Raw genomic sequence first — 24,143 nt, forward strand, 5'->3', positions numbered from 1 at the left:
TTCCGACTCGACTCGACTCGTCGCGTCGTAAGTTGCGACACTCCTCGACCTGTAAAAATTGTACGCGTGAAATGGTCGAGCACGCTGCCGTGCCGCCGCGCCGGACCGAAATAACACAAGTTTGCTGAACGCGAAGGCGGGATACGCGAAATATGTATAGCTATGTATATTTTCTCGACAGAATTTCAAGACAATCGTACTTTCGGAAGACCGGTTTAATCGCCTCTTCCAACGTAAAACCAGGAGTCCCTGTTTACCGAATAAACTAAAGATTACCGGGACGCGTGGCTGCGAATCGCGACGTCTGCTTCGAAATTTGCAAAGATAGCGCGAAAAGGGAGACGTATACGTGTACGCGTGGGTGTACGCGCGGACGCGTCAATGATCGAAAATCGATGAATGGCATAGTACGGACACTTTATAGTAAATAGGCAGAGATAGGTAGGAGCGTAGGAGCCAAGGTCTGGTACGCGAAGCAGCGTCCGCGATCGGTTCGGTTCAAGATTCGAGACAGGCCGAGCGACCACCAGGCCGCATCGGCCGGAGGGAGGGAGAGAGAGAGGATCGAAAAGAGAAGGAGACGATGGAAGAAAAGGAACAAAGCGATACTCGTGTGTCAGTCCAATGCCAGTGGAACGCGGCGACTCGCATTCGAGCTCTCTGACTCCGACTCGAACTCGGACCCCGACTCCGACTCCGACTCCGACTCCGACTCCGGCTCCGGCTCCGACTCGTCCGAAAGAGCTTTAGCCATCGGTTCGTTAACCAAAACCGTTCCCTTCGTGTTCTCGGTCCCGGATCGCGCGAGAAATTGTCCTCGATCATCGTTCGTCGCGCTCTGCATGGGAGGGGCCGTGGACGATTCCACGGTACAATGTTCGTTTCGATTTCGATTCTATCCGGTTTACCCGACCGTCTGTTCGTATCTTGTGTTCGATTTTGAACAACGCGTCGATTCGCCACCGTCACCACCGCCGCTGTCACCGACACCTTCGTCACCGCCACCGCCGCCGCCACCGCCACCGCCACTGCCACCAACGCTACCACCAACGCTACCACCAACGCTACCATCGCCGTCGCCGTAATCATTCTGCTCTGTGTCATCTTCGTGTAACCACCTCTATCCACTCGACGCGATCTTTTCATTGCCTTTATTTATCGCCAAGTCCCTCTTTCGTTCGGAGCCATGAAGTGGTACGTGATCATTATTTCTTTCGAGACGATTTAAACTTGGTATTCGATCCTTTTTGCTCTCCCGTTGTACCCCCTTGCTCTCTTTGTTGTATCTCCACTTCTCCGCTACCCCCTCCACCACAGCCCTCTTTCTTTCTTTCTTTCTTTCGTTTCCCTCGACCAATCGGTTTTGTTTCACAGTGTGTTCTCCTTCTTTGAAATGACTGCGCTAACTTTTTCATCCGTTTTTCTATCCTTACGCATATTCGTACAGTTTGCATAAGCAGAGCATGCCCGGAGTGTGCGAGTACATACGTTTTAATTGCCCTGGAGAGCACGCACGAACGTGCGCACGCGTGCTTCTCGCGTATTCGCGCTTCATCCGTGCCTTGATCATTCGTATGTATGCATGTGTGTATGTATGCATTTCGATAACGCGGTGAACGGGTTGCCGTCGGTTGCAGAGAGAGAGAGAGAGAGAGAGAGAGGGAGAGAGAGAGACATAGTGGACCGTTTAAAACCAATACGAAAAACCAATCTTTTCGTTCGACCGACGTGCAGATAGATGGCTAAAGAGCAACAGAACTACCTCGAAAAGTACCTTGGCGCGGAGAAAGATGCTACTCCGCGTAATATGTACACATATAAAGTGGGGTCGTTTAAAAATAGATGTTTAAACTTAAATTGTACAGCATATGTATATACATATAAGAATTTATTTTGCTTTCAACGGGGTAAAATCCCATACGAACCAAAATTTGCGAGGCAGCACGAAAACGCGTCGATCAGGTGCTATTTGTAAATAAGGTTTTCGATTTAGCTTTTCGTATTCGCTCTATATTCGTATTGTGACAAAGTAACAGCATGCGTACGTTACGAATTATATTTCTGAACGAAGGTTATGCATTGCCCATATACATATTTTATAGGTAGCATGCAACGGTATTCTTTGCCATTTCCAAGCGAGACTTGTCTTTGGTACCGTGTAATCTGCCCGAAAGTTTCTGCTCCGTAATGTACGTATAATTGGCCAAAAATTTATGAGAGAATCGTAGTTCTATCCTTTTAGAAGTGTCCCACGCTTCGAAGTATCGTCGGTGACTAGATAGTACCAGTCTGCATTCTAAATGTGTTCTAACTAAGCTGTACACATAGTACTTTTATTGCGTCAACACATTCAAGATCTGTGATTAATACATGCTTCGAGACGCTCGCCCTTTTAACACATTGTAACAACGTTATTATAAATATGAAAAATTCGATTTAGTTGAAATATATATATATATATATATATATATATACATACATATATTATAAAATCATTCGCTCCGTTCGCACTCCGCAATATCGGTTCACGCGTTTTATCGTACAAATTAACGCGCGATGTAGATTTCGACGTGATTCGGTAACGTGACATTTTCGCATGTTCGGTATAACAGAATTATTTAAGCACCACCTATTAAAAGCAACATCATTCGGTAATACCGTACTGTAGATTATAAGGTGGTACAAATATGACTACGATAAAAATTTCTCATAAATACATCGTTTTTCGCGGGTAGGGGATACAGATACATATACCGTCTTGGTCGAATTTACTTTTATTTCTACCGCACGAAGGTGGAATAGCGTAAGTAGTATATGTCGTGGAGAAAGTTTCCTGCGAAATATTAACGACAACGGTAAACCACGAGCGTCGAGCGCGAGAATAATCATTAAACTTGGGCCGGGCACTTCACGGTACGGACTTCGAATCGTGTCTAGCACCGCAGCGCGTTACGCGGGATATTCAAAATCGCATCGCACCAGGCGTAACGCGACGCAACATTTATTCAACGATCGATCACTTTATTGTTAATCGTTGCTATCATTACTAATAAACGTTATTATTTACCGCTACTGCTATTGTTAATTATTATTTACTAATCGACAAAATTTGAAATATTACAAAGCACGAGCTTGTAACAGGAATCGATGTAGGAAAATTTGTACGAACGATCTTTCTCTTTCGATCGTATCGAAGCGTGCATATACGTATTATATATGTACGCGCGCGTACGCGTACGCGAGACCGAACAAGTTCGAGAGAGATTTTTAAATTCTCGATCTCTATTACTTTCATAGACTCGATATTAATCTGCTGTCAGAAGTAATACCGCGAGAGCGATCATTTTCAGATTTGATTAATTCGAAGGGCAGTAGGTCGGCGCATAACCTCAATTTGCAAAGAAAATTTATGTATTTACACACGTATATGTGTATTTACTATACTGCCTTACGAGCGCGTTTCGATTCTGTAAGAAGTTATTAATCTCTGAGCTGTACTTCTTCGTTTCGAGAATGAATAATTCCAAACTATCGTATATTTTTGTACGCGTCGCGAGACTTATCGCGAAAGAAAATAGTTCAAATGTTTTCTGTTGGAACAATGCGAACGACGTAGACTAAAATTCACCGAATACATGTATCTATAATGTACATATAATCTACAGTACGATGCACAATTATACAACAATGCGCAAAATTAGAAAGAAAGAAAGAAACAAATACGAGTATGCATATGCATGTCCTCTGGTATATCGGTCACGTAAGTAGTAGAACGTTCACAGTTCACATGGTCACTCACTGATTAAACCCTGAAATATTTGAAAGGATAGTGAGAAAAGAGAGGACGATAGAGACAGAGATCGATCGAGCATTCAGGTCGCTATCTTGCGGCGTTTACAAGTATTACGACTGTAGTGGTACAAAATCGAAAAATGGCTGTTCTATCGGTGTTTGACGGGAAATAGTACGTAGCTACGGTTCTCGCAGATACATCGGATACATTTTGTACCGTCGCGAACAAGGTGATCGCAAAGATAAAATGTCGTGTGAGAATAGAAAAAAAGAAAGGGTAAAATAGCAAACGTGCGGTGTCGGTGTCGGGTCTCTCGCTCGGGTCGAATCAACTCGCAACAGAGTGGGAAAGGGTGACAGAGAGAGAGAGAGAGAGAGAGAGAGAGAGAGAGAGAGAGAGAGAGAGGAGCAGAGTGAGTGAGAGAGGGAGTAGGAGGGAGGGAGAGAGATATATAAGAAAACGGTGGGATGGGCTAGGAGAGTGGGAGAGGGTGAGAAGGCAAAAGGAGAGAAAGAAAGATGGAAGGGTGAAGCGAAGATAGAGTGAAACTAGCGGGAAGGGGACGAAATACGTGTGATACGGATACGAAGTATCGGGGAAAAAGGAGAAAAGGAAAGATGCGGACGGAAAGTGTGCAATCGTGAAGAGACTTGTACACTGGTTGGGGAAAGTTCTGCTCGCGAGGAAACATCGTCGAGGATTCGAAACAGTATCGACGAACAACATCGTTAGTAAAAATGAAATAATTCATTGAAATCTGGATCGATGGGTGTGCGGGAAAGGATTACGAATGAAACGCTCTATAACATGAAATGTTTCATACAACATTGCGACGAGCAAGGAAACCAAAGGGATAGAACTACATACATACATACATATATGTATTATTTTCTTTAGCCGTGTTCCCTCTCTTAGTTTCATTGCTCGACTCGGATTCATTCGGTTGTGTTCGTAATGATTGACGCGAGTTAACGCGACTTAGCGACTCGTAGACTTGCTGGAAGAATCGCTCGAAAGTTTCAAAGGTGTGATTGTCGCTAAACGATGAATAATCCACAAACGATTTTTCAAGAAAAAGAAAAACTCGAATGTGACGGGTGACGGGTGACGGCCGAACGCTGTCGCATGACGGATAGAACGGTTGGTCGTCGTTCCCTACGTATCCGCTGTACCCTTCGCTCGCACGCAATCATGGCTGCCTAACACAGGGCGCTCGGTATCGACCAATTTTCTACCATAATACGCTGCTTTAGGTTAAAAACCTAACCTATTACGGTTTCGGGGCGTGTCGCTTGTCTCCCGTTGACAGCTACAAAGTTCGTTGTATCGAGCCGTTCCTCCGGTCTCTTCAGTAACGTCGCGTCGACACACGTTACGATTCTGTTTCCGTCTCTCTATTTATTTTTATTTAATTATATGTTGTCTTTTCGCGTGTTCTCGAGAGAGGCCAACGGAGGCCTAAACGCATCCAGTATGCGAACGATTCTACGTATCTCGATTCAATCGCAACGCATAAGGGATCGCTCGCATTTTTCAGGCATCCCGTTCATTCTACCAATGTGCTGCTGAGGAATGTAGGCGACGAAAGTACGGACCAGAATAATAACATAACTATGACGAGTGAAGATTTGTTACAGCCTGGCCATGTGGTCAAAGAACGTTGGAAAGTTGTGAGTCGCTTAATTCATTTATCCTTTTCTTTCTCTCAACGTATACATCTTCTCCTTCTTCCTATCAATTTTACATGTTACCGTTCTTTTCACGCTGTAGATTAAAAAAATAGGGGGAGGAGGATTCGGGGAGATATACGAAGGCGTAGATTTAATGACCAAGGAGCTAGTCGCGTTAAAAGTTGAATCTGCTCGACAGCCAAAGCAAGTTCTTAAGATGGAAGTAGCCGTATTAAAGAAGCTTCAGGGTTTGTTAGAATTTTATGTTAGCATCTATGATTTTCTATGCGCGCAAATATAAACGATCGCATCTATCGCAGGTAGGGAACACGTATGCAGATTTATCGGCTGTGGTCGAAACGATCGATTCAATTATGTTGTGATGCAATTGCAAGGCAAAAATTTGGCTGAATTACGTCGTGCTCAGCCAAGAGGCGCATTTTCGTTGTCCACCACTCTTCGTTTAGGACTTCAAATTCTTCAAGCGATAGAAAGTATACACGAAGTAGGTTTTCTTCACAGGGACATTAAACCGGTGAGCACGATTTTGGTATGGTATTGTACTATAGGACACCTACGAACGTTCGCCGTGATACCGTGTTTCAAAATTACACGTATGTCATATACATTTCTGTGGGTATGCTTGCAGTCAAATTTTTCAATCGGACGACTTCCGCATAACTCGATGCTGGTGTACATGCTGGATTTTGGACTGTCTCGTCAATTTACAACTACCACCGGCGAAGTTCGACCACCTCGCAGCGCGGCAGGATTTAGAGGAACCGTCCGTTACGCATCCGTAAATGCACACAAAAATAAAGAAATGGGTAGACACGATGATTTGTGGTCGTTGTTTTACATGTTGGTAGAATTTGTAAACGGACAACTTCCATGGCGGAAAATAAAGGACAAAGAACAGGTACGTTAAAGGGAGCACGTCGTTCGAAATATCGGTTGGACCGATTAATCGATAATATGTAATTCGTTTAACTCAGGTGGGTCTCATGAAAGAGCGGTTCGATCATCATTTACTTTTAAAACACCTTCCATCCGATTTTCGAGGTTTCCTGGAACATATTCAGGTACGTGTTTGAAAAACCATGGCGACACGCGATCGTTAGGAAATTGTTAGTACTCGATATATCTATTATAGAATAACACTATTCTAGAGTTTGGAATACGCGGACAAACCAGACTATGAGATGTTAGCGGGATTGTTCGAGCGCTGCATGAAACGGAGAGGCGTGAAGACGAACGATCCTTACGACTGGGAAAGAGCGGTGATAGCCAACGAAAGTTTGTCAACTACCAGGTCTCTGCCAACGGTTACCGTACCTCCTGTACTGACTACTGCAACCACGATCAATCAGCCACCGCCCACGCCAAACGTCGACACGAACAATCAAGAAAACGTCGAACCCGACAACAGGAAAGAATTAGACGTAAGACGCAACGATGCTAACAGCAAACTGAACGGGTTACCGCGCCTTGTTGCCCCTAACCGCGTCAGTTATCTCTTGCTATTATTTTCTGCCGTTTTCCAGGCACAAATGGATTACGAAAGTATATGCAGAAGGAACAAGCAACGCGGTGTGGAAGCATCTTCGGTACCGTTTACATCAGCCAATAGCAATCATGGTCGCGACAAGAACTGCAACGCCACGATACCAACGATCGATAACAATCACCAGCAGAACAGGCAGCAAGCTGTTCTTCCACCGACGACTCACGGTCGCAAAACTTTTTCAATTAAACGAATAGATTTCTATCTTTCTTCCGGTCCCCTGTTTTACATGCTTGCGTCTATATGGATCTTGCAGGTTCGCCGAAGAAACGGCGCGCAGTCTCGATGGCCGCCGAACCGCAAACTGGAGTGGTGACGGTGGAGAAGCCCGTGGACAACGAAGGGGATGCGCTGATGGCGTCTGCCCGTTCCGCTTCGGAAGTGACCCGAAATAAAATTAGCGCGAAGCTGCCGGCACCGTTGCGAAAATCACAGAGCGGTGCCTTCGTTCGAGTACGGGTGAGGCCCGCACCCGAACCGACAACCGAAGAGCCACCCAGTCCTCGAGTGCAAACCGAAGTCGATGCCTCTTATTGTTCCTACGATGTTACCAATCCAAAATACGTTGGCAATCAGAGTCCCGTACGTATCGATCGACCGTGTTCGTTCGAATTCGAAGAGTTTACACAACTTGATCGTTGTCTAACAATTAGTTAACTCCGACAGGTTACGGAACAAAGAGAACCGCTGAAGAGGGAACTCCGTAGACGAACGGACGGTCGACAACAAACACGAGCCAGCCGTGCGGCGATAAGAGACTACTCTATCACCCAGTGTGCACAGATCGACGACGACAACGTATCCGCGTTACAACAAGTAACCAAAGGCGGTGGTGGGTTAACGTTGGCCTCTCAATGGAAATCGCAATTCGACGACTCCGAAGAGACCGACAACGAATGGAAAGGAGAAAACTTACAGAGTCCTGAACATAAAGGGGCCAACTTGCCAGTTATAGTTCCGCAGGTAAATTTGATCTGAAATTTTCCTTGGATCGTATCGAATTCCCTGCAGACATATTTTTGGTGAACAAGAAAAAAAAAAGAAGACATACGATACAAGAAGAAATGTATATTTCTTTATCAACTTACGGATGAAATGTTTGACATTCTAGCCAAGTCCGGGCAGCGTCCATGCCCTCGTTTGATGCGACCGTTGTTACCTGCCACAGAATCGAATCGACCCTCTTTATATGCCATCGTTCGAAACTTTACGCGTGTTTCTGCATTATTTGTCATCGCTCGTCTTGTCTGTCTTTTCGATATCTGTGATATATATATATATATATATATTTTATTACGTAGACCAGTTTACGACTACTTCTCGATTCTCCATGCCTCTAGAAATTGCAAAACCTTACGAGGAGGCGCGCACATGCCTATAGATAACTCGATTCTGTCGTGTAGTTTATCGTAGTTGGTAGAGACGCATGCGTTACGAAAGAGGATATCAAACGAAGCGAGAAACGCAGAGTCGGAAAGAGTTGCGTGCACCTGTTTGTCCACCTTCGAGTTCCTTGCACTTTTTCTACATGTTTTCGTTTGAGTGAAGCAACGATTCAACAGACGTATACATACGCCCTACATGTGCATATACAACGATAGTTTTGCAATAGTTTCGTGTTTTTACCACACTTGTATATACAGTCGACAGTTGTCAGTGATGCTGTGACTACCGCATCTTCAGTGCCTGCGTCTATCGATGCGAAAACAGCGGTGGTTCAATCAGCCACGTCGGTTGTGTCTCATCAGCATTCAATTGTACCTTCCGCCCTGTCTCGAATCAGCGAAGATTCTCCAAAACCTTCGGTTCCTCATCGATGCTTGAACATCGCTGGCATCGAGAAATATCCGGATCTCCAAGGGGCGCTCCCCAGTGCTTGGAGCGTGCCAGCGTTGGCGCCGCATGTCCGCGCCAATCTCGAAGCCCCGTTGGTTCGTATATACGCATCTGTCCTAGATACATCTATTGGTATTTTGAATTTGATTGGAATCGATGCACCAATTTATTTTGGGACAGGTACAACAAGCGGCGTTCGACGATCTGTTTTACGAGGTGGACGTAATGAGGAACATCGCAACGCGTTACGACGAACCGAGAGAAAGTCCGCCGCCCCGACGAGCGAGCGTACCAGCGGTTGCTTTCTCACCCCCGAACACAATGCCTAGTACACCCGGCGGGGAAGAAGAAGAGACGGGTGCGGTGGCGGGTAGACTGGAAATTAGGGTCGTGGACGCGACGGCTGGTGCTACCGTTGTGCAAACTACCACCGACAGAGAACCGTTGCAGAGTAAGCATGCCAATTGTTTGCTGCGATAGATTACACGTGTCTTCCCCGTCTCTCTCTCTCTCTCTCTCTCTCTCTCTCTCTCTCTCTCTCTCTCTCTCTCTCTCTCTCTTATCTCCCGTGTCTTCCGTGTTTTCCGTGTTTACCATGTTACTCGTGTTTACCGTGTTCACCGCGTTTTCCGTGTCTCCCGCGAGCCCTTTTACGCCTAACGTGAACCGGCCAATTTATTTAATCTACTATAATATATGTTTGCGCCTGCCTGCTTCTTTTTCGCCTTATTTCCTCATCATCCATCTGGCCGAAAGAAACAAGCTTTCTAGCATCGCAGACACTTCGTTTCACAGTAACTTTCTCTTCGTTCAAACACACATTTCTCGGCAACGAAGACAACAATTTTGTGGTTCGACAGGAAGCATGGCAAACGGTACAGTGGATAGTCCAGCTGGCCCTAATCCAGGATCGGAAGAGTCGTCGGTATACGACGATGCTGTCGAGAATCGGCCACCTGCCGATGCTGTCGTATCGACACATAAGGAAAACAATACCACAACCGTCTCGGCCACTATATCGAACATAGTAGCCACTCGTGAATATAAGAACAATAAAGAAAAGGAAGCTCCTTGTAGGATCTATAACACTGTCAGTAAAATACCGGTCCCGGTTAAAAGTCCCAGATGTTCGCTATCAGAGTCTACTCCAGAAACGAATACTCCGAATACCAGGACTTGCGTGGCTAACGAAATCGAAAAATCGTCTACACCCGCGGCTATAACCAGGCAAATAGATGCTAGTTAGTAAGCCTTTTTTCGATTAAATTGTAATCGTACGATTCTCTTTCGAGGATCGCTGATGCGACTCGCGCGACTCACTGTATATTTCACGTAGTTTCGTTCTATTCTGTTCCGTTTTGCTATTAGATTTTCGAACTAATGCAATTAAAAGTAATATCGAAGCGGGACACGCGCGTGTCTCCCCGTCGATCGTAATCGTTGCCACAATTTCAAGGATAACGAACGCTTACAAAAAGAGGATGGTAACAGAATATTAAGAGAAAATTCAGAGAAAATTCAGAGAAAATTCAGAAAAAATTCAGAGAATACACGATAATATACTCGATTGTACGTATTATAATTGAAAAATGTAGATACATTTACGAATCCTGTCTCGAGTTACCGTACAAGTAGCTGCATCACGGTTGTTTCGCTAATTTTCCGTAGTCGAGAATTTTCCAAAGTTTTTCGATCGGGGCGCGTTCTATAGTCCCAAGAACGGCAGGCCATTCGATGAACTTTTCGTTTTCTTTTCCAAAGTCTTTGCGTGTACGGTCGTACGGTCCAGGAAAACGCGAACGAGCTAGAAAAGTAAAGTCGAACGATAGAAAGGCGAGAAAGGAGGAGAAGGAAATGGAAAGGAAGGTCTGCGCGCGCTTGGTTAACCGTATTTGTTTCGGATGAGCTGATTTGTCAGAAATAATGCCGCGGGTATAGCGATTCGAATCGATACTAACATTGGCAAATTTTAGCTATCAAAGGCAAACCCTTGACAGCGGCCAGGATCTGGGAGCCCCAGCAACTACGCAGATGCGCAACCTTGCCCGACGCACGACCGATCTTTTCGCCGTTAACGTCGGCTAACTCGACGGAAGACATAAATTTGACCGGATGCACCCCTGCGTTACGTCGCCGAAGGGAAAGCGAGAAATACGTGACGGATGCTAGTCAAAGAAATCTGCGATTCCAAACGAGATTGCAGCGCATGGTCAGACCTAATTCCGAAATACTGTCTCGTTTTTCTCCGAGAGGAGTACCGTCGCACCTCCTAGGAGAAGCAGCCAAGCAAACGGAAGAGAGTAGCAACAGCGATTCCGAAAGCAGTGGACCACCGAATGCTCAGCCTCCGCCACCTCCCACGTCCTTGCCACCTCATGTTGCAGAAAATAATGCCAGGTACGTTTCTTAGAGTAGATAGACCCGACAGTCGATACACACGATACATCTACGTGCGGGGTCCGATTTACAGATGCCGCAGATTTCGACCTATACCGGACGCAACGATAGTCAGCCGAGAATCGTGAGGTACAGCGTCAACGACAAGAAGGAAACCGATCTGTTTCTTTGTAATATCACGATCACGATCACGGCAGAACTTTGCGATCTGCTGTTTCGTCGAATGTGCGGAGCTTTTCTTTCCGCGTAGTGCGAAAGAAACCATCCGTGACTGGCCATTTTACGGCAATTGGATTGTACGAGACTCGTACAACACCGCCGCGCCGCCGAACGATCGTTCAGCCTCGAAGCGTAAAACAAACTCAACGGAATAATCGATCGAACAAGAAATAACGATCCACAAGTTGAAATTGCTTTTCTGTACGAGCAAGCGATTCTAATTATTTTTACGAACGTTACACGTTCTCGGAACAGCACGGTTCGATTAGATTCGAGAAATTTTCGTAATTTTAGCTCGACGCATCTAGGCGTCTACGCATCTGCGCGTTCGTCTAACGATTATATTCAGTCCATCCGTATGCGTTGAGCGTATCATTTATTTCTAATGCAGAATTCTCTCGCGGATCGCGAACATTATATGAATTGGTGGTGCTTCAAAGATTACATTTCCTAGTCCTTAAATGCGTCCGATGATAATTACAATAAATATTAATGATTATGTGTAAATGATGCACGTTGCTACAATGCGATAACGGCATTTTCGAAAAGATGTCGGGGAAGTTGTCCGCGTTAACGACGGGAACAAATTCTTCCTGCACACATTTCTTTCCATCTATCTATGTCTGTCTTTGCCCCCCCCCCTCTCTCTCTCTCTCTCTCTCTCTCTCTCTCTCTCTCTCTCTCTCTCTCTCTCTCTCTCTGTCTCCTCATTTCTCTCTGCTTTTCTCTCTCTCTCTCTCTCTCTCTTTCTCTTTCTCGTTTCCTTCTCTTCACGAGTTACTATAACGTGCCGTTCCTGTTCATTTTGTGAGACGTCGAAACATCACCGATAACGCTTAACAAATTCTTCCTAAAACGTAGCTTGATCTTTTCCGTTTATTTCGTTGGAACTTTCGATAGTTTGTACGATGAAAAGAGCTTGTATCGATTCCGTTCTATGTACTTTAGCGACTCTACTTCTACGTTAGCGACATTGAATATATCGGAAACTAGTTGAAAACCGATATAGAATCGGTTACGCGTACACGCGTTACTGTGATTTCGGTTCGGTATTTTGGATCGATTTCGTTTGGATATGTTCGATTGTCTCCGAAACGTACGTACGCGCCATGTACATATACGTGCACACGTGCATACAGGGGAACACGATTTCTTTGAAAAACCACCATCGTACGTGTGGGGAAGGGGGTTCGCTAACAATAATATCGACGAAAGAAACGAACCGGGCGCGTTAAAGAACTATTTGCGTTTGTGAGAAATTTGTCGAGGGAAACAGAGAGAGGAACGATATCAGACACGTAAACAGAGTACTCGAAAAAAGCTACAGTTAGATTTATATGTAATAGAATTACGCGTATTTGTCTTGCACTTCCCGGTAACGTGATTTTTCCAGACAGTTACGAATTCGCAGTGGAATGGAATCTAGTGATGCATAAAACTAGTCAAGTAGATCCTCTAGTATTCCATTACTAAAACCAAATTCGCGCATAGAGTTATACATACCTATATTGTATTTGTACAAAGTAGTTAAGGGTTTATTTTGTGCAATGGTCGTAAGAACGTTGACGATACGGTACGATGAAATAGCTTTAACTTTAAAGAATCGTGAAATTCATTTTGCGTCGTAAAAGTGTGTAAACTACACAAACAAAAGAATCAACCGAGACACGTAGGCGCAATAGAGACAAACAATCGACTGAATCGAGTCTATACGAGTCTATACGAGTGTATGAATCTGTGTATGTACGTATATTCTTCTGTACGTATATTGTTACAACTTGGACAGCGCAATGTCTGTTCTTGGATCTCGAGATGATTACGATCACGAAATATCTTGTACGAATATGTATACAGAATTTCGAATGCAACGACAGTAAGGTGCGCAAGCAAAATCAACTCTGTGTAAATCAGTAATGGATCTGTAATCAAAGGTCAAATGTATGTTTGAATGTAAACAAACACGCATAATACAACTCATTGGACGTATCCCTTATTACATATTTAATTTTGTAAACGGAAAGACCGCGCGCGCAGCAAAATACTTATACGATTCACCTTGACGATTCGCAGCTTCATGAAAATAAACAGAATGTTTTTTGTTTTTGAAAACGTAGACATGTCAAATTTATTAACTTTATTTTAACAAAAAAGAATCGGAACAATCATGCTCTGAAAGTGAAATTTCCTTATACATGAAATCTGAATTTCTACTCACGTATCTGCCTGCATACAAAAACAAACTCCTGAATTCTCGACTCGACCCTGACAATTTTCGGATTCTCTTATACCTCTACAAAGCTTGTTTTTCTTTAGTTCGAAACAATTCAAATTTACCGCCGTCGACCGGTCAGTGGCGCCTCTCGTGGCAACAATACGAAGCATTGTCGGGGTCCGTACAGCGCCAATTAGTCCGGTGGCAAAACGCTGAAACTACTAGCCAAAATTTTGGCTAACAGTTTGAGCGTTTTGCCACCGGACTAATTGGCGCTGTACGAACACCGAAAGGAGCTTCGAGATTTCGCCGCAAGAGGCGCCACTGTCGGCCGCATTTGTAGAACGCAGAATCGCCGAAAAATATTAATTAAGGCAAAAGTAGGGCATAAAACGATAAACCGAGGGCACAGCTTTATAGTGGAGCGTCTGCTGCGTCGATATCGCGTGAAGAAAGCGGATGACAACGTTACAAAATGTGAGTAATTAACGTAACAGTGAATCAAACTTCAAAACGCAACTAATTATGTTTCGCAATGTTGCGATCTGTTTTTTAATGTGATATCGATGCAGTAGATTCTCCTGAACGATTCCGTAGCTTTGGTTTATATTTCTGTGCTTTAATATTGCCGTAATTAATGTTTTTCGGCGACCATGCGTTCTGCGAGTGCGGGCGACAGTGGTGCCTCTTGCGGCGAAATCTCGAAGCTCCTTTCGGCGTTCGTACAGCGCCAATTAGTCCGGTGGCAAAACGCTCAAACTGTTAGCCAATATTACCGACAGCTGATTTTGGCTAACAGTTTGAGCGTTTTGCCACGGGACTAATTGGCGCTGTACGGACCCCGACAAAGCTTCATAGTGTTGCCGCGAGAGGCGCCACTAACGGCGGTAAATTTGAATCGTTCGGTACTCGAGACAGGTAAAGTATTTTCTAGATGTTTTGCTAAAACCTAAAAATTTTTAATCAGCCACGGTGTAGTTATTTATTATGTATCTATAGTTTCGTGTAATACTAAAATGTCCTTCGACTGTTCGAAATAGTCAGAATTACTTACAGCAGTTCCTACGTCGCTTTACTGTCTCGGAATAGAAGCGGGAATCAATGATTAAACGATAGAAGCTTGAAATTATCGACCTGCTGCTTTAGCACGTTTATCAGATCCAGCTATAGAGATTGTATATTACGAAACTACGTTTTCACCGTACCATTTCGATATCATTGTATGTATTACGAAACTCGCAGTTCATCTACGCTTCCCATTGTCAAGACAAAACACGGTAGACCAAACAAGTGTTGACATAGTTTCCTCGCAATATTTTCTCTCTGAAACGCTGTACGTATCGCGATGCAATCGCATACACGTATATGTACTGTTGGCATTTCATTGTTTGTACAAAGGGTTATAGACAGGAGAAGACGATTCTAGCTACTTTAATACTTCTAAGCAAAGTTCTGAACTTTTGCAAGTGAAAAGGAAAGACAGCTTATCTAATCTCTGTTATCCATTACGTGAAATACCGATCACAGCATGTTCACGATATCTCCACGCGACAGTTTCCTCTATCTATATGATCGCAAAATTTTCCAAACAAAATGTTTCTTTACGACGACAAGCAGCGCGACAAATATAGCTGCATACGTATGTGTGTATAAAGCTGTATAGATCGCTGGTTGAAGTTCCAAATATGCGATTAATTTTCTTGGATTCGATCGGACGATCGATGACTGTACACGTCGGTTTTTTGTTGATATTAGATAGTACCCTACGTCGTGTTTGGTATAATTTGTAAAAGCAATTACTTTTTTACAACACGATGACTAATTTGTTAGAAATGTTCCGCATCGTTACATGGATACGTTATCACAAACGAAACTGCGCAAACTCAACGATTCTACGTATCCAGGCAGTTGGAGACCCTTATCGTTCAATGTGTGCATCGGTATGTATATGTATGTATCGGACAATAATGATTAACAACGAAAGTATTTGTATATGAGAACGCGATGCAAATATTTCAAAATCTGTAGATACATGTGTAGAATATTGGTTGTTGTTTACTCGTGCACGGGAAACCTTGATTTCGAATACAAGATCGGACAATGTAAATCGGGCAAGGGCGAGCGTAGCCCGTGTGCCAAATCTGGCTCTTTCCCACTCCTACGGCTCCCGTGGCTCGCGCATTAATCTCGCACGTTCGCGCGATGTTCCTTCTCGAAATTTGACCTGAAATCTGATTAAAATTGCAGAATTGAACGATAAATGGGTAGAAACGCCGGTGTTTCGTTGACCAACCGTGCTTTATTGTATTCCGATAGGTGAAATGTGGACGCGCAAGCGTACCAGCGGGTGACTACGCGTCTACGTGTAAGGTAGAAACATTGAGCTCGTAGCAAATACATTCCTCGATGCATACGTAAGCTCGACATTGCTCGTGCACGTACGAAGAAGCACACATAGGACGCGCAACGACGGTGGCGTTGCCGTCGCCGAGACACCACCGAGAAGTGGGAACGAGATTGAACGATGATTGGCTGCCGCTTGTAATTGTGTGGTGGAATTGCGTGTCCCGTCTCCATCTCTCTTTCGATAGCGCATATTCGTGTTGACCTGTGCACGAACACGGACGTCGTGTACGCATACGCGGACGGTATTCTCTTTCTGTAGTTGTGCTTCAACGAATCCGTATCTCGAATCTCGAATTACGAAAAAAACTTACTTGCGCTCTACTCGCACGTAGAAAAATCTTTGCTCGGTGGGAAGAAATACCCGCGGATCGCATATTTGTGTTCGCAGTGGTCGATCTCGAGAGTCGATACATTTAACGTAGGTGTAACGGTTGCTCGTGCTTTGTCGAGAAATATCGAGAAGCAACGGTGACCGAATCGAAATCGATTCGAACGTCCGCACGATCGCCAGTGAATATCCGTCGTCCTTTGACGGAACAATCGTCTCGCATTTCCAAGGCCCGGAAACTTGTCCTCGCAAGACTGCTGGAGCTATTTTTTAGCATTCTAACCTCGTTCCCGTAACAAATTTGTGGGAGCACCGTTCGAAATACCGTCCGAACCCTTTTACGGCGACAGTACAAAGCGGAAAGTAGAACGCAGACAACGAACAGCAACGCAATTTTTTAGTTGCTCCCGGACTACGGCAGAGTAGTCAAAGTGCAGGGGAACCAGGCAGGAGCTGTGCCGCGTCGTTCCAAGCGTTACCAGTTACCGACAACAACAAAAATGGGTTTGGGATACAAGGTGCGTAAACAATTGTATCGTTTCGTCGCGTTCTCTTTTCATTTCCGTTTCTCCGGCAGATTATTCTATCGGAACTTCGTATCCGATATTTCTCTCTCGTTTCTTATTTCGTCGTTAAATCGCTAAATGCCGTTTAGTTTTGTTGTGCCACGCCGTGCCGTGCCGTGCCGTGCCGTGCCGTGCCGTGCCGTGCCGTGCCGTGATTGCGTACGATTACATAGGAACATGGCGATAGACGGAGAGTCGAACGCGTTATCTTCGAAGGATAAGCAGGCGCGACTAAATTCTAATCAAATATTATACTTCTTTATCCAGGCATGATCTGTGCGTTTCCGCGGTAGTTCGAAATAAACATGTACGCGGCTACGAAAGCGTTTACAGACTTCTAATTACGAGTCGAGCTCGAAATCTCGTATATTATTCGATCGAGGAAAATATCTGAAACTACGCAGATGCAACGTCTCTCGATCACACCCTCCTCGAACAATTTTTCCACTCGTAGCGCCGGAGCCGCGATCCACGATCACCATAATACGTAGATACACGCGTGCTCGCGATACGAATACCGGAGCGCGTAAATACTTTTTAAATGATTCCATAATTTGTTCGCTAATTCGTAGGACGGCCCGGTCGATTGGAATTTGACCGATCGCGTGGCAACGTTAGGGGATGCTAACGGAATTCAGTCTCTTTTCAGAATCTCGATCCGCAGCTGGAAAACGCGGACGAAACGTTTTCCAAACATTTTTCCATTCGCAGCATTTATCATCTGTAGGAAACAATTCGACGCATACGTGCTCGCACGTATCACATACATACATACATACATATAATACAGTATAGTATAATATTATCATGTAACATAATACAATCTAATACGATACAACCTACGTATTTTACATAATGTACCGACGATGCGACACAGTGTAATAAATAAAAGTAGTTGAACAGATGGAAACCGATCGAAAAAGGCGCATCCGAGTTCCCTTCGTCGTCGACGACGTGCAGAGCTTCGAGAAAGAAAACTAAATCGTACGGCGGCCTTCGCTTCGCGTTCATCAAACGATAATTGCTTCCATCTCGGAACTCGAGTTCTCGTTAAGATTACGTAATGGTGAGAAAATTGCTGAGAATTCCGAGAATGCCGAGAATTCGAGGAAAACGCGTACGAATCGTTCCGTTCGCGGTCCGAAGGAACAAAAGATCGATCGAAACATCGTCGTGCCACGGGACGATAAACGCAAATGGAACTTGGCAATGCGTTACGTCCGGAACCCTCGTTCCGCAGACGTAGAATGTAGATTATAGTTGTTTCCGCGTTCCGCTCGATAGGAGCACAAAATAATTACCATCGGCGCGGCTGCGGCTGCTAGATCGAACATTTGCGTCTGTTCGGCTTTCGTGTAGCAATCTTATATAACAAACATTATTCTATAGAATGTTTACCAACGACGGACGATTAGTTTTCACGATAAAATTGGAAATGAGCGTTTTAGATCTGGGTGTGTACGGCGCGGCGCGGCGCGGCTCGCAGTTTAACAATGTTTGTCACGAGGCCAGCGGTGCAACAATGACCGTGACACGGTGCGTATCGCGTAAATAGTAAATCGTGTAAATAGCAAGTAGGAAGGTTGAAAAAGTCCGAGTCGATATAAACACGCGTGCATCGTCGCGCTCGATACCGAAACGAGCGCGACGACAAAATGTCGCAAGGACTGTCGAACGATCGCGAGATATCACCCTTTGCCGGACGACCCCGAACGAAACGACCGTATTTATATTTTATAGACCGGCGATCGTCGATAATTGGTAACGATAGAAACGCCGATACCCCAACGAACGCGAAATCGTCGCGGAACACGACGATGGCAATACGCAGGACGAAATATCGATCGTTAGTTTCGCGCAGGTCTGCTCGACCATTATCGGGGCAGGTCGGCGAGACCTAAAGATGCGGCGCGTTCGCGGCGTTCGTTTCCGTCGCTCTTGATTTTTCGGTCGATCGGTGATGCAACATTGTCCGGTCGTTGCAACTCGTAAATAGTAGAACAATCGAAAAATAGAAAGGTAGAACACGGTCGAAAGGGTGGAAAGAGAACAAGGAGAGAGCCACGTTCGCCCTGCGCGAAGCGACGTCGATGCGACGTTAACGGATCGTTTGCTCCTACAAGTGTGTTTGCGTACGTATGCATCGTTGCGCTCGCACGTATGCGTCACGCGTTTTTTAGGTTGATTTTGAACGGGGGCTCGATCCGACCGGCACCGGAAAGGCGCCGCGAAAAGCTTCGATTTCAGCCTACTCTCGAACTTGGCTATTATTACGCTATAACGCGCGCGTACACGCGTAGAAGATGGCCGGTCTTTTGGTCGAACGCTCGATTAATCGCGTCGTATGTTTTATGCGTTAGATGTCCGAGGAGAACCCAGAGATGCGGGAAATGGCAGCACGCATATGTCGCGATTACCTCCACGGAGTTTGGAAGCATGTTACAGCGGAGAATATCGCTCTGAAGCGTATCAGGTGAGTGGAAGACCGGGCCACACTGGCTAGGGAAAACAGCGTTGTTGTCCGAGCAACGGGCCTGGTTGCGCGAAGCAAAGGTATTTGGAACGCGCGTATTCTCGTCTCGCGATCATAATTACGGGGGTGGGGTAGAGTGTCCCGTCTACCGGAGGCAACGCTCTACGCGAGAACAAACGGTATAACGTGAAATGTTTGTTGCAGCGGCGGCCTCAGCAATTGGTTGTACAACGTTCAACTTCCGAGCGGAGCCGTTCCGATCCGCGGCGAACCGCGGCAAGTTCTGTTGCGGTTGTACGGCCAGGTGCACGGGGAGAGAGCGCTCGAAGGATTGATCACAGAGTCCGTGATCTTCACGTTGCTGTCCGAAAGACAACTCGGGCCGAAGTTGCACGGCATATTCCCCGGTGGTCGCATCGAGGAGTACATACCCGCCAGGCCGCTGCTCACCAAGGAATTGGCCGATCCGACCTTGAGCTCGATGATCGCCGAGAAAATGGGACAGATTCACACGATGCAGGTGCCCATAAGCAAAGAGCCGACCTGGCTCTGGGACACCATGAGCAAATGGTTGGACACCGCTAACGACATTCTCGAAAACGTCGAAGATATAGACGACCGACACGCGAAGAACGTTAACGCGATACGATCGATCGACCTGGAGCACGAGATCGATTGGTTCAGGTAAGCAGGAAACCGCCTTCGATAAAAGAACGATGGACGAGTATCGTCGACGATCGATAACGGAAAGAAACGATACGATTCGTTGTTGATGCGTTTTCAGGTCTCTCGCGACGCGACAGAAGCATCCGGTTGTATTTTGCCACAACGACATGCAGGAAGGTAACATATTGTTGAGACAGAACACGCGTAAACCGGAACTGGTTCTGATCGACTTCGAGTACTGTTCGTACAACTATCGAGGATTCGATGTAGCGAATCACTTCGTCGAGTGGCAATACGATTACACGGCGGCCGAATATCCTTTCTTTCACGAACGCTCCGGATCCGGACCTACGGAAGAGCAGAAGGTATGTGTCGGAGATCGACGGCTCCAATACTCGAACCGTTAGCGATTATTCGAAGAGGGGTAAGACGTTCCTATCCTTCGTCACGTATACGCACGCGTCCCGCGTAAACGCGTACGCATACGTGTTTTTTTGCTTACCGATTCGTTCCTCGATTAAAAAGGAAACTCGATGTTCGCGTTTCGTACGTAATCGGACGACGAGTACGCGATTCGTATCGCAACGATAAGCGTCGATGATATATCTGTAACGATAACGATAACGACAACGATAAGAGTAACGATTCGAGATAACGACCACGATAGAACTTGCGTTTCGATGCTCACGGAATCAATGAAATTTCAGTAGCTAGGCGTTCGGCCCGATCGGAGTTCGAAGGAAACGTTGACAAATCGAGAAATTTGTAACGGGAAACTGTCCGGCTTTCTACCGAATCGTTCCAGTGACACGCGATGTCGATGAAAAGGAACACGGAGAAACGGTTTCCCTTTGGTAAAGCCGCGCGGCGAATTTTACGCGTTTACTTGGGTATTCCCACGGTTCGGAGAGGATTCCGCCGTTGTCTTGCAGGACATGTTGGCTTCGAAATTGTCCAGCGACACACCTCCGCGCTGACTTTCAGCGAACAAACATTTCATTCGGTAGAAGACGATGCCAGCTCGATCGATCCAAATGTCCTGCAGGAGCTTCGACGCTGATTCTCAATCTTGTTCGCGACAACATGTTCCAGTAGGATGTATTTTGAATTCTTGCCCTGGCAAATCCACTCCAAACACCCGTCGCCGATCATCGCCTGTCACACGTATCCACGGATCACACCATACACCGTACACCGTACACCATGCATACCATACGTCATACGCCATTGGCCGTTCCTCCCGTTTGTCCCAGCCGTCGGAGTCTCCCTAGCTAGTCTACCGTTCGACGCAACACGATAAGACGTCGAGCGCATAAGAGACGATAGCGAAGAAGAATACGTATAGCGTGGTAACGTTCTACATTGCACATACTCGGTCGAGCGAATTCGAGAGCTTTCGAGTGCTGATCGAGGACTGGTTGGCGTGTGCTGCGTGTGTATATATTAGTTTCACAGGACCACGATTCGGTGAGACAAGGCTGATGCCTGCGATCGGCTAATACTCGGAATAATGGACGGCATATCGATCTGCCGATGCGATGACGGATCCTGTGTGTCTCGCACCGCACGTTGTGGAACCAGAACGACCGGTGCCATCATCACCCATCTTTGCAACATCAGTCCCGTACCTGCGCATCTACGACTCTAAGAGTACTTCTTCTACACGCACTCTCGATAGTCGATCCATAAATGTACAGTGTCTTATGGGTGGTAAAACCGCGTTATTTCCAATTAAGACACTTCGCTAAAATCACCGCAAACGCAAATTATACAGCATATCCGCTTTCCGCGGTATTTTAGAATATCCTTTCCCCCCACGAGCCGCGTATTTCTTCCCATGTTTGTTCTATTCGGAGAAAATTCGCACGAGTTTTCGATCCGCCAAGTGCTAACTACAATATGTACCGTGCTAACATATAGATACGCGTTTTTTCTACATTCGTATGCATACGCGCTTGTCAAAAAGTCTTCTCTTTGGCAAAAATTTACTCAAATTTTCCTCGACGAGTCTACGCGTTCGCGCGCACACGCGTACGTCGCACGCGTACCATAGCGTGCACGTGTTTCTATTCGAACCTGCCGCGGTTCGCTCTCGACCGTCGCTTTCATTCGCGCGATTTAACCAAGTACGCGTGTATGCGCGTACGCGAACGTATCGTTCGATGATTGTTTTACTCTCTCTCTCTCTCTCTCTCTCTCTCTCTCTCTTTCAAACTCATTCTTTTGCTTGCGTTTAATCGGTTCGTTTTTTTCTTGACAGCTCAACTTCATTAAAAGTTATTTAAGAACGGTCGGGAAAGAAGGGGCGTCGGAAGAAGAGCGCGCGATGGCGGAAATCAAAATATTTTCGTTGGCCAGTCATTTGTTCTGGGGTCTGTGGAGCATCGTCAACGCGAAACTTTCCGAAATACCGTTCGGATACTGGGTAAGTTCGAAGCTGCCGCTAACGATGTTGGCGCAACATCTTCCACCGTGATTCATCCGTTGGTAACAGTCATGTGTCATGCGCGTTGCAGGATTACGCGGCCTCCCGATTACGAAAATACCAATGTCTCAAGGAGAAGATGATGCTGTCGGGACCGCCGATGCCGACGCCAACGTCTACGCCAGCATCGACGCCGACATCGACGACCAGGGAATCCACCGCCACGGACACGAACCTAAATGCGATCGATTGAAAAGGCGAACGTGTAACGTCGCCCGTTACGACGTGACGTGGAGAGATTTTCACATCGTCGACGCGACTACAAAGGTTGTCCGCCACGTCTTCGCGTGCTCGTGATCGTCTTGCCGGACGATCGCGTTGCATCGCGATGCATCGCGGCGTTTTCTCATCGAAAATCGTGATACGCGTGTCAAACGTGCTTTCGAATTAGTCCAAGGAAGAGAGGAAGAGAATTCGAATGGAATGCCGGTCGACTGATAACGCGGATGCGGGGAAGAGGATCGAGAGTGATGGAACGCGCGGAGGGCGTTGAATTACGCGTTACAAATGTGATATAGGATAAGCATAGACAGAGAGAAGCTGTACAACGTTATTATATTTTAACGGCGCGTCAACTTTTCAGGGAAATGTTGCTCAATTTCCGAGTCAGACTGTCAACCTGTTCAGCCGCACCCTAGGAATCGGTGACATAGGATATTCTTATCGTTTACGAAACAGGTCGCGTGCACCAGCACCAGGCACTCGCACTCTCGCTCTCGCTCTCACTTGCACCAGCACCAGCACTCGTGCACGCGACACGCGTACTTAAGTGTGTAGAAGATGAGTGCATGTATCTTCCTATACGCAACCGATTTGTACATAATTACAACTTCGTTGTACCTGGATTGAATTTTTTTCCGTTTTTTTCTTTTTTTTCTTTTTTTTTTTTTTTTTTTTAATTTTATTCTAGTTACATTCGGAATCGAAAACCGCAATGAATCGTGCCTTGATCGTATCACTCGAATATACGTATATGTACTTAATGATATTTACGGTCGCGCATCTCAACGTTGACCGAAGGTGTAACTAAGAAACGAAGAAAGTAACGCTAACGATAACGATAGTAGTGTAACACTGATAGCAATCGACCGATATATTAACGAATAGACGCACTTTTGGCTGGTCTTTATCGTTGTTAGAAGAAGAAACGGTCTGTTCGTCGCGAATAACCGTCGGAAATCCTGCGTTGCGATTCAACCATGTTTTTGTTTCGTTCACAATATTTTTACGGTTGTCACTACTATACCTCTCTCAGTGATCAAAGTATCATATTTTAATAAATTTCGAGCGAATCTTTTACATTTTGGTAGTTTCATGAACCATCGATGTTTTTGCCCTCGCTTTCCTCGTCGGCGTCCTTTGCGCCGATACACGCAAATGCATTGGACAGCTACTACAGCGGTAAACGATGTCGTCGCGAAATCGCTGACATCGGTTACGGCATCAACCTCCGATTAGGATCACGTTTTAGCAAGACTCGCGCATCGGATGCGAAAAGGTAATTATTAATCGAAAAGCATCGCGTGCA

General features: G+C 45.7%; 1 protein-coding gene across 1 annotated transcript; it reads left to right on the top strand.

The window, feature by feature from the left end:
* Positions 1–809: 809 nt before the first annotated feature.
* Positions 810–23,914, top strand: Asator (tau-tubulin kinase asator). The gene is made up of 22 exons (XM_076521766.1): positions 810–1,194; positions 5,331–5,463; positions 5,564–5,711; positions 5,784–5,998; positions 6,113–6,382; positions 6,459–6,545; positions 6,633–6,905; positions 7,008–7,194; positions 7,284–7,609; positions 7,694–7,990; positions 8,671–8,958; positions 9,044–9,314; positions 9,724–10,104; positions 10,837–11,260; positions 11,334–11,384; positions 12,877–12,937; positions 16,827–16,943; positions 19,352–19,464; positions 19,669–20,148; positions 20,249–20,495; positions 22,391–22,555; positions 22,647–23,914. Exons 1-22 carry the CDS (start codon positions 1,187–1,189, stop codon positions 22,806–22,808), a joined length of 4,704 nt encoding a protein of 1,567 aa, XP_076377881.1. The 5' UTR covers positions 810–1,186; the 3' UTR covers positions 22,809–23,914.
* The last annotated feature ends 229 nt before the right edge of the window (positions 23,915–24,143 follow it).

The sequence above is a fragment of the Megalopta genalis genome, chromosome 5, assembly GCF_051020955.1.
Source record: "Megalopta genalis isolate 19385.01 chromosome 5, iyMegGena1_principal, whole genome shotgun sequence".
Taxonomy (NCBI): Eukaryota; Metazoa; Arthropoda; class Insecta; order Hymenoptera; family Halictidae; genus Megalopta; species Megalopta genalis.